Source organism: Lolium rigidum, chromosome 7 (genome assembly GCF_022539505.1).
Source record: "Lolium rigidum isolate FL_2022 chromosome 7, APGP_CSIRO_Lrig_0.1, whole genome shotgun sequence".
In the NCBI taxonomy this organism is placed as follows: Eukaryota; Viridiplantae; Streptophyta; class Magnoliopsida; order Poales; family Poaceae; genus Lolium; species Lolium rigidum.
Window position 1 is genome coordinate 315,690,527 of NC_061514.1, and position 11,050 is coordinate 315,701,576.

The 11,050-nt window shown below is 46.8% G+C and overlaps 1 protein-coding gene across 1 annotated transcript; it reads left to right on the forward strand.

Annotated features, from left to right (window-relative positions):
• The first annotated feature begins 2,060 nt into the window (after positions 1-2,060).
• LOC124669701 (probable pectinesterase/pectinesterase inhibitor 21) lies at positions 2,061-3,834 on the forward strand. Its single transcript, XM_047206262.1, has 2 exons — positions 2,061-3,033; positions 3,116-3,834. The coding sequence occupies exons 1-2, from the start codon at positions 2,067-2,069 to the stop codon at positions 3,832-3,834; spliced, it is 1,686 nt and encodes a 561-aa protein (XP_047062218.1). The 5' UTR covers positions 2,061-2,066.
• Positions 3,835-11,050: the final 7,216 nt, after the last annotated feature.

Consider the following 11,050-nt stretch of genomic DNA (forward strand, 5'->3'; position numbering starts at 1 on the left):
ATGGATTTGACACTAGAGCTGCTTTATTATCGGTAAATAATGGTTCGCGTATCTTCTCCTTCAAATCAGGTTTGGCCATCCGCGACCATGGCCGCAGGCCATGGAGGGCAAGCTGCGTCTGCTCGGAACGGGCGGCTTCCGCTGCAGGGATGCTACCGTTAAGCCGCAGAGGAAGGGACGGCAGGTCTTGGTCCTCCGGACTGTAGGGGAAAACGAGCCCGGTCTGCTCACCTACGGTCTTACCCCTTTTTTTCTTCTCACGGGAATTCTCCACCCCGTATCCTCGACTGAGGAGGGCCGCCTCCCAGCCGACGTGCGTCCGACGGTCCGACCCGTGTCGCGGCTCCCGTCCACCAACTGCTGCACTAGGCGCCGGCTTCTGCTCGACGAATTTTTGCCCCTATCATCTCCTCCCTCGATGTGGCGTTCAAGTGCCCCTGTCCAGGAGAGGGAGAGAGGGGGCAGCTGTCGGCTTGGTAATGGAGAGAGGTTGGGCGTGTCGCAAGGCAAGGCAAAGAGGAGGGGTATGTATTTTCTAGGTTCTAGCTGTCTAGAGATGAGTGAAAGGTCACCGGCCGGGGACGGATGCCTCTGTTGGTGGCGATTTGGGGGAGAAATTTGGGGAGGAAGAAGAGACTCTTGCTATTGTTCTATTGCTTCGGCAGATTTGAGAGAAATTTTAAGAGAAAATAAGACACAGACTGACAGATGGTTATTCACGATAGGCTAAATTTTACATACTAGATGTGATCCTCCTTGGTGAATTTATTACCACTCACCGATTCAAGGGAGCTATTTCAAGTTTCAGAAGATTAATGGATTTTTCACAATATTTTCATGAAGTATATAATGATTCATTTCCCTTAGTAAATGATTTAGAAGAAAACACCATTAAAATACTTCCTCACAAGTCAAATAATTTTCACAATTGGATGAGATAAACATTTAATTGACATGTGAGTCAAAATGCAAAGAAAAGAAAATTTAATGTCAAGAACATGTGAGCAGAGTCAGAGCAACCACCAATGTGCTAGCCTCCGTGCTCTTTCCGTGGCTTGGAGGGAGCTACTCATATGACCACAGCCAAGGCCGCTATTGCTGGTGAATACATCGTCATTGTCATGTTGTAATTGTGCATGAGATAAGTGATATAGAGTAGATAATTTTTCCTTCAAATACTCATAATAAAATATTACCCGGTGCAACGCACGGGCACTTTTGCTAGTGACTACTCATGCAACTAATTTGGAATACTACTTTTACTATGTCATGATGGGCCGTCTAACCAAATAGGCTCCTCAACATGTTCTATATTATCCGTGAGAAATTCCCACGACAAATGTGTGGGGAATTCTCTACTTCCAAAAGGACTCACGCAACAAAATGTTACGTATCCAACAAATCCCTATTGTTTGTAGCAAACCATCAAGAACTGATCATCGACAAGTACTCTCTCTGTCCACAAATAAGTGGACATGCGGGATTTTCAAGATAGGTTAGCAAAAAGGGAGAAAGTTGCATTGGAAATATGCAAATCAGCACCTTTCTTCTCCTTAATTCTTTCACCTCTAATAACCTAAGAGCATGTAAAAAATTAAGATAACATCTGCGATGAGATAGAAACATTTTTTGCTACTTTAAAATGCATTGAAAAGATAGAAATACAATCTTTATGGATAAAATTTAAACCTAAATATCTATTTATTTAAGGACGGAGGGACTATGTGGCATGGAAGCAATTCGATTGCAGCGGATGAAAAAAAACACCCGTAGCATAATTAAGGGGTTTTATATGGCAAGCAGACGCATGCATGCATGCAAAATACAGGTCGACTGCTGCACTGCACGCATGTACTCCTTTCCTCAACGCCCCAACGACGGAGCGCGGACCAACTATTTTTGTCGTGCGACTGTCCGTACACCTCGCCGGTTTCCCAGCTCCGGCGTCCACGGTCCATCCAACTTCTTCGCCTCCCTGGCTAGCTCTCGCCGCCCGTTATAAGAAGTCACCTCCTTCTCCCGCGGTTTCCAATCTAGAGACCGGGACTCCCGCCCGCCCCGTCACGATGAGTAAAGGTGCAATAATCGGCGCGTCCAGCATACTGGTGGTGGCGGTGGTCGCCGCTGTCTGCGTCGTCTCATTCAAGAACAACTCCGGCGGACAGGAAGACGATGCCCACCTCACCACGTCCGTCAAGTCCGTCAAGGCCTTCTGCCAGCCCATGGACTACAAGGAGACGTGCGAGGCGGAGCTGACCAAGGTGGGCGGCAACGCCACTAACCCGGCGGACCTCGCCAAGGCCATCTTCGAGGTCACGTCGGAGAAGATCAAGAAGGCCATCAGCGAGTCAGCCACGCTGGAGGAGCTCAAGAGCGACCAGCGCACCGCGGGTGCCCTGGAGAACTGCAAGGAGCTGCTGGAGTACGCGATCGAGGACCTCAAGACCACCTTCGACAAGCTCGGGGGGTTCGAGATGACCGACTTCAACAAGGCCGTCGACGACCTCAGGACCTGGCTCAGCGCCGCGCTCACGTACCAGGAGACATGCCTCGACGGATTCCTGAATACCACCACCGACGCCGCCGGCAAGATGCGGGGCGCGCTCAACGCGTCGCAGGAGCTCACAGAGGACATCCTCGCCGTGGTGGACCAGTTCTCGGCGACGCTCGGGAGCTTGAGCTTCGGGAGGAGGCTGCTCGGGGAGGAGGACGGATCGCCGGTGTGGATGACGGACGGGAAGAGGCGGCTCATGGAGGCCGGACCCTCGGCGCCGGATTTCAAGCCGAATATCACGGTGGCGGCCGACGGCAGCGGCGACTTCAAGACCATCAAGGACGCGCTCGCCAAGGTGCCGGCCAAGAGCGCTTCCATGTACGTGATGTACATCAAGGAAGGAACGTACAAGGAGTACGTGACGGTGCCCCGGACCGTAACCAACCTGGTGATAATCGGCGACGGCATGGAAAAGACCATCATCACCGGCAACAAGAACTTCAAGATGAACCTCACCACCAAGGACACGGCGACAATGGGTACGCCGACACGATTGATTGGTTGATAGATAAGTATTTGATCATAAAACTGAAGCAGCAAGTTGATTGAATTGACATGCAGAGGCGATCGGGAACGGGTTCTTCATGAAGGACGTCCGGGTGGAGAACACGGCGGGGGCGGCGAACCACCAGGCGGTGGCGCTGCGCGTGCAGAGCGACCAGGCGGTGTTCTTCCAGTGCTACTTCGACGGGTACCAGGACACGCTCTACACCCACGCGCAGCGGCAGTTCTTCCGGGAGTGCACGGTCACCGGCACCATCGACTTCATCTTCGGCAACTCCCAGGTGGTGATCCAGAACTGCCTCATCCTGCCGCGGAAGCCCATGGACAACCAGGTGAACATCATCACGGCGCAGGGGCGGCGCGAGAAGCGCTCCGCCGGCGGCACCATCATGCACAACAACACCATCGAGCCGCACCCGGACTTCCAGCAGCAGGGGAAGATCGCAACCTACCTAGCCAGGCCATGGAAGGAGTACTCCAGGACCATCTACATCCAGAACAACATCGGCGCCTTCATCGACCCCAAGGGCTGGCTCGAGTGGAACGGCAACTTCGGCCTCGAAACCCTCTTCTACGCCGAGGTGGAGAACACGGGCCCCGGCGCCGACACCAGCAAGCGCGCCAAGTGGGGCGGCATCAAGACCGTCACCTACGAGGAGGCGCAGAAGGAGTTCACCGTCGAGGCATTCATCCAGGGCCAGCAATTCATCCCCAAGTACGGCGTGCCCTACATCCCGGGACTACTCCCACAATCAGAGCCCGGGAGGGGGCACTAACTACAGCTCCACCTCTCATCATGCTTCCTTCCCTTACTCCATTCATCCTGCTTTATTATGCATGCTCGGAACACAATGATCCATCCACACAATTAACCGATCAAGGAGCGTGCAAGGGTAATTAGCTGAGTTGACACATATATATGTACCTACTATATATGGTGCTATATGTACCATGATTAACTCATACATGTGTACTTAATTAGCTTTAATTTGGAGGAGAGAAAAATGTGTATGTGTATGTGCATGTAACCCATGTTATTTTTCCCATATTGTTTTTCGAAAATCGAGTATAAGAGCATCTCCAGCCGCGTCCCCCAAAGGGATTTTGGGCGCCCCGGATAAAAAAATGCTACCAGCCGCATGCCCCAAAGCCTCTTTTTGTCCGGCGCGGCCCGATACGGTGTCTGGCGCCCCGAGCCCGTACCCGCCCCACAGGGTACGCTCCGGGCGCGCCGGAAAAACAAAAAGCGAGACGGGCTCCCAGCTGTCGGCGACTATTTCCATAAACCGTTGGTTCGCGCCTTTTTTCACGTCGCACCTTCCCTCCCGCGCCTCCCACCCCTCCTCCGCCACTAGATTTGCCGGCCGTTTCGACGGCTGATCTCTTCTGAGAGTCGGCACCATCATCGCGGCTGGCACTCTCGCCGGACATTTCGCCGCCGCCGCTTCGCCAACGCGTCCCAGAACGCGGCGTCAAATCCGCCCCACCTCTGCGCACACAAGGTGTTCGACGACTTGCCAGGTAGGCGCGATTGGCCGCTGTTCGTTGCCTCGTCTGCCGTGTCACAATTTTAACCATTGATTTTGCTCCAGACATGGATAGCGACGATGAGATGCTTGTCCGACTGCTGGAGGACGAGCAAGCCTTCGACGACGACCTTCGGGAGCATTTGCTGATCATCGCGTTTCTCGAGAACATGCTTGACGCCGAGGCGGAGAAGAGGAAGAGGCAGCGCCACGGAGGATCAAGGCCGGGGAGAAAGAAGTCGAAGCCCCGACAGAGGATGGAGGGGCATACCATGCTGCACAACGACTACTTCGCAGATGACGCAACACATGCCGACAATTTTTGGTGCCGGTATAGGATGAGCAAGGGTTTGTTCATGAATATCCTCCACAACGTTTGAGAGTTCGACCCCTACTTCAAGCTCAAGCACGACGATGTAGGCGTTGCCGGGTTCTTGTCGATTCAGAAGTGCACCGCCCCCATGAGGATGCTTGCATACGGAGCACCTGCTGATACACAGGACGACTACCTTCACATGAGTGAGTCTACTGCCATTGAGTGCAAGTACAAATTTTGCCGAGCTGTGGTGGGAAAGTTTGTCAAATACTACTTGAGAGGACCAACTGAGGAAGAAACTGCAAGGATCATGGCAGAAAATGCTTCCAGAGGATTCCCTGGAATGTTTGGAAGCATCGTTTGCATGCGCTGGTCATGGAAGAACTGCCCGTTTAATTGGCAAGGTATATACAAAGGGTGTCATGGATATCGCAGTGTGGTGCTCGAAGCCGTGGCAGATTATGACCCGTGGATTTGGCATTCTTTATTTGGCATGGTGGGATCACACAATGACATCAACGTGTTGCAACAGTCTCCGGTGTTCAGCAGACTAGTGGAAGGGCATGCTCCACCATGCAACTATGAGATCAATGTCCACCAATATAACAAAGGCTATTATCTAGCCGATGGTATATATTCAAAATGGGCCACTTTTTTCAAAAAAATCTCGGCTCCATCAGGTCAGAAGAATTCCCACTATGTTGTGCGGCATGAGGCTTGCAGGAAGGATGTCGAACAGGCATTTGATGCGCTTCAAGATCAATTTGCAATTGTTCGATACCCTGCTCTAAGTTGGTCTCACGACCAAATGTGGAAGGTGATGCAGGCTTGTGCGATCATGCACAACATGATCATCGAGGATCACCGCAAGAATCATGTCAGGACACATGTTGGTCCCTATGAGTGTCAGAGCCCTCTTGCGGAGGTTGATCATGAGTTGCCTGCAGATTTGCTGATTTCCTCGCCATGCACGCAGAGATCCGTGACAACAATGTTCATGATCAACTTCAAGCTGATCTCGTTGAGCATACGTGGAGGATCAAAAGATTATCAGCAAATGCCGCGGCACCTTGATCTAGCCATATTTATTACATTTGTTTAGTTATTTTATTGTTTTTTGTATTTTAATTTGAAAACAATCTCCGCACACATATGTATTTGTATGCTATATTTAATAAATGGTTATGTTTTCAATAACCCTTTAAAAAAAAGTTTGGGGGTGGTGTTTGGGGGACGCGGCTGGGGAACGAAGTCCCCCAAACGCGGCACGAACAAAACACGTCCCCCAAATGCTCAATCCAACGCCGTTTAGGGGACGCTTTGGGGAATGCGGCTGGAGATGCTCTAACACCGGCCTCTGCATGAGTTGCACACCACCCTTTTCATTGCGCAGTTCATGATTCATAAAGTTTACATACCAATGATCATACATGATCGATACAAAAATGAACCAGAGGAAATCATAAATAGCCTATGCATCTAGGATCCTATTAGAAAGCCGCCACTTAGCCAACTGTACCGAGAAATCCTAAGCAAGCATCAGCAACCTCGGTTGCATCCGGTAACCATAAACTCCTGCCGAAACTTCGAGAGAAGGAAGCGCCATAGCTAAAATCAATGTAAAGACAAGAGGATAGCATGCAAATAAATTGAAACTCCAGTCATGTTAAAATCAATGGTATTCATGCAATCCCATATTGACCAGCAGAAAGCACAGACACTTACCAATACCATTAAGTCAATTACCAAAAAAAAGGTTATATTGGTGGATTAATATAATAACTGAAGTGAACAATTTTCCAAACAGGACGAGCAAAAGGACATTAAAAGAATGTTTCATGGTCTCCTCAGTCATAGAAATAACATTTTTACTCACATCCGAGATTACTTTTTATATGTTATCTTTTGTATGTAAGACCTTCCGATTGAGGAACCACATGAAACATTTTTATCTTAAGTGGAAATTACAGTTTCCATAGATACTTGTGGAGGAACCTAGTGTGCCAATCGATAAAGATAAGATGAGCGTACATGGACTTCACGATGCAATCATCCGAAAGTAAAGCACACCGCTCTATATGGTCAGGCATGTCTCGCTACCAATGCGGCCCATGGGTAGGCGCTACTAATTGCGAGCTCAACCCAGTGCCCCCCTTCAACTATGATAGGTCATAAATTTGACCAACTTAATACAAGATATTTATTGCAATTACACATAAACATAGTCATACAAATCCATATAGCTTAGTCATACAAATTCATAGTGCATACAAATGACTAACACCGTCGCATATATAGTGCATACAAGTTACGACTAACATAGTATCATAGAGCATAGTGCTCTACCTTTTCCACTTGATAACCCTGAGCCGGCATTGGAACACATAACAAGAATGTGCCACCTAAGAGTGATACTGGTGATCTGGTTCTTCACTCATGTTAGAATTGTTAAAACGCTTATGATTTTTTTGCCAAAATTTATCGCATGGTTGCTTTCCACTCCAAGAGTACAATGCTTCCTAGAGAAGAACTTGATTGTTCCATGCGAAATACAATGCATTGTCCCCATCCTCGGTCTATTCGAGTTCTCTCCATTTGCACTTCTTCATGAGGCTATGATTTAAATGAAATTGTGTAGACATAGCGGCATATATCTCCTACCTCATTGACAAAAAGAAAAAGGGATAACAATACCTTGTAGGCATTGTGCCGAACACTATTGAATTGATGCATCATCGACATGGGAAGGGAAGGATGCCAGCGCCGTCAGTTCCAACGCTCCAACGATTGCGAGAGCTTGCATGGAAACTGGCTCAACCTCCTCCCTCTCCATGGATGTAACAGAATTGGCGGCGGTGGATTGAAAGGCTATGTGTGTGCGTGTGTATGTGTGTGTGTGTGTGGGGGGGGGGGGGTATATATATTTAGATGTCGAGACGACCGATGATAAAAGTGGGTGAGAATAATTGCGACCTCTCTTTCTCTCTCTGACTGGTGTGTCCCAATATACTAGACCACCAGATTTGCTATGGCCTCAAGGGCCCACAATATACCTTATCTTCACTACCCACCCATGCTTTGTATATGATACATGGAAGACGTGCTTGCCCCACTAAACACGCTGTTGCACTTCCTTAGTCGCATATGTCCATTCCGAACCCTAGATCTCCCATCACTCCCATGTTTACACTCCAAACATTAGATCTCATAGCACTCCAAATGCCATTTCGCCCAATCTGGTATTGCCCAACATGCTAAATCCACAACGGAGTCCTACACTATCCTGCCCGTTCTGAAGGTGTGTTCCTCATCTGTCAAAATCATGTTTCGGTTTGTTCTTCTTTCTCTTCTTCAATCACTCTTATCTATTTTCAGATCCGACTCGAGGAGGACATGTGGCAGATAGATTAAGCGCAGGATGGCTGACAGATGCTCGATGCGGAGGATCACAATCAAATGCTCGACAGGAAGGATGGCCAGTAGATGCTCTAAGAATAGTTAGCAGATTTTTCCTAAATAGGGTTAGATCAGATGATAATACAAACACAAAACACAGCTACAGAGTCATGTGTTTCATTTAGATTCTATTTATGAGAGGATGAAGAATTCATGTAATTGCAATGTTAATAAAATAAATATTATATCTTAATTAAGATGAAAGTTATGATATGAGTCTATTAATATTAAATTTTGTTAATCGTTGATTGTGATTAACTTGTGTGGTCCTAAAGATGCCTGGACACGGTAAAAATAATGTGCCGCACCTTTTTGTGGATGCACCAAATATTGCAACGTCAATTAATATATTTTGAAAAACTGAGCTTGGTTCTGGTAGTTAGGTTCTTTGTGGTGGAACCAGCCTACCCAAGTTCTAAGTGCTAGACTTGGCACTGGTAGTTTGCATTTACCTGGATTAATTTTAGGATTTAACCGGTGTAATGCTTTCAGTGGTAGGTGATGTGCCCGTCAATAGCGAGGCGTTAGTGGTGACTTCGTCAACCTCAAGAAATGCTGCTTGATCCCTCGAAGATTCTTATAGAGGTAGGATGTGTGTGTGTTCATAGCCAATTACTACCTCGGTCTTAGTTTAACAGGCGTGCACGTAGTTTAAAAAATTATTTTGATCATTATTTTTGTCAATAAAATAAGAAATATATGTCACAAAAATTATATCGTTGAAAAGTTGTTTGCATACGAATCTAATAATATAAATTTTATATTTTATTAACCAAATTAATGGTCAAAGTTGATCTTAAACTGCGTGCGTACCTGTTAAACCCAGATAGTGAAAGTGTTAAACTTATCTTTCTATTCTTAATAGGTGATCCCATTTCTCTTCACATGCAGCCTATCCACCTCATCAAACATCTTGGACCAATCCTAACTTGCCAACTCATGCAAGCCTTACACCACATCATCAAAACTGCCACCTCAGCTGCAGTTTCGTTCCATTCCCGTTCCGTGCGTCTGCAACTCTGCATGCAATCCCGTTCCGTGCGCGGTTAGTAAGAAAAAATCCCGCAAAGCTAAAGACTAAAGTCCACGACTAATGATCTTCCCAGCAGCAAACTCCAAGCCCGCTCAAGGAAAAGACAGCAAGCTCCAAGCAGAAACGAACGGACGTGAATACGTGATGGTGGTCTTCCTCTCCCCAGCAAATTGAAAAATTAATGAATGGAAACTGATAACTTTACTCATCCTATTAAATACCTCGACCCACTTCATACCCATAGTCCCCGATTCATCCTATTCTGCCAAGGCTACCTTTGTCTCCCGCGAGGTTCATGTGAACACCGATGGTGCGAGTAGATGCGGACGTCGTCTTCAGAACATCACCAGCCCACCATCCTGCGACAGGTTTCATGGGAGTTGTCGTTCAAGAACGGGACACAGGACTGGCAAAAGGATGGATGGGAAAACTACCTAGCATTGAGCACGCGCAGGTACTCATCGAGGCGGATGGCGAACAAGGCCGGAGGCCCGGCCTCCCCTCAAGTTTCTTCTCCCTGCATGCCTCCTGGCTCCCCCTTCCCTCACATAGGTACTAGCAGGTCTGCATCCTTTGATCTCTCGGATGGTTTTTCATTCATAACTTTTAGGTTGCGATATCTCTCTGCCTTCCTGTCCGGTCTCCGGCCGGCCGACTCCATACTCGTGGAGTCCTGGTTCTTTTATTCTTTTTGTGTGAAACTGAGGTTTACAATTCGCATAAGGTAACACAACTTAGCAATTACGTAAGCTCATTTGGATTTTAGGTTGCTAATTTCCCTATTATAAGTATCTTCTTGAAACAATCTGTTACATACTGGTTTCGACAACATACTTTCTACTGGCATCTTTTCTCCTAATAGGATCATACATATATTTTTAGTTGGATTCGTATGGCTACATGTTAATCGTATTTATTGCAGCATTCGAGGACAAGTGATGTTGGGCACTTACTCAATTGATATATATCCATACAAGAAGGTAAAGTATCCAATTCAGTTATCAACATGAAATTTTCTTATTTCAGTATAGCCATATATCATGTAATCTGAATTTTTGAAGGCCTGTAAGGCAGTGGTTCCATTAATCTTATATATTTATTAATCTTCTTAGACACATTTAATCGTTTCGGTTTTGTTCTGAAGTTTGTTGTTTTTATGGTTGACGATGCAGGCTATATCAAAGTGTTGACAAGTTTATTAAGTCGGTTTGTATCTTCACGTTTTGTAGATTCGAAACCAGATATTCCAGGTCGAATTGTCTACAAGTGTCGTTGGTACTGAAAATCAAAATTTTTGTGCTATAAAAATGTTGGCACGTCTTTGCTCAATTCTTCCACATATCTACCAGTTAACTCAGCTATTGTGCACATACCTTCAGGTTTGAATTATATGATCATGTTTGCCTGCTGTACGTGTATTTAATACCTCAGTGTGCCCGGTTGTTTCACAATACAATTGGTGTTGTTCGTTATGGACTCGACTACACTGCTTATACATAGTGAGAGGTTGAAATACTCGATTATGCATAAACAAAACGCTCATTTTGATCTCTATTATTTTTTCTTTTAAATCATGTTGTGTTGGCATGCACATTTTGGTGTTCACTTGAGATCTTATGATGATGGTAATGTTCTATACATATGGAAAATAGATCTAACGA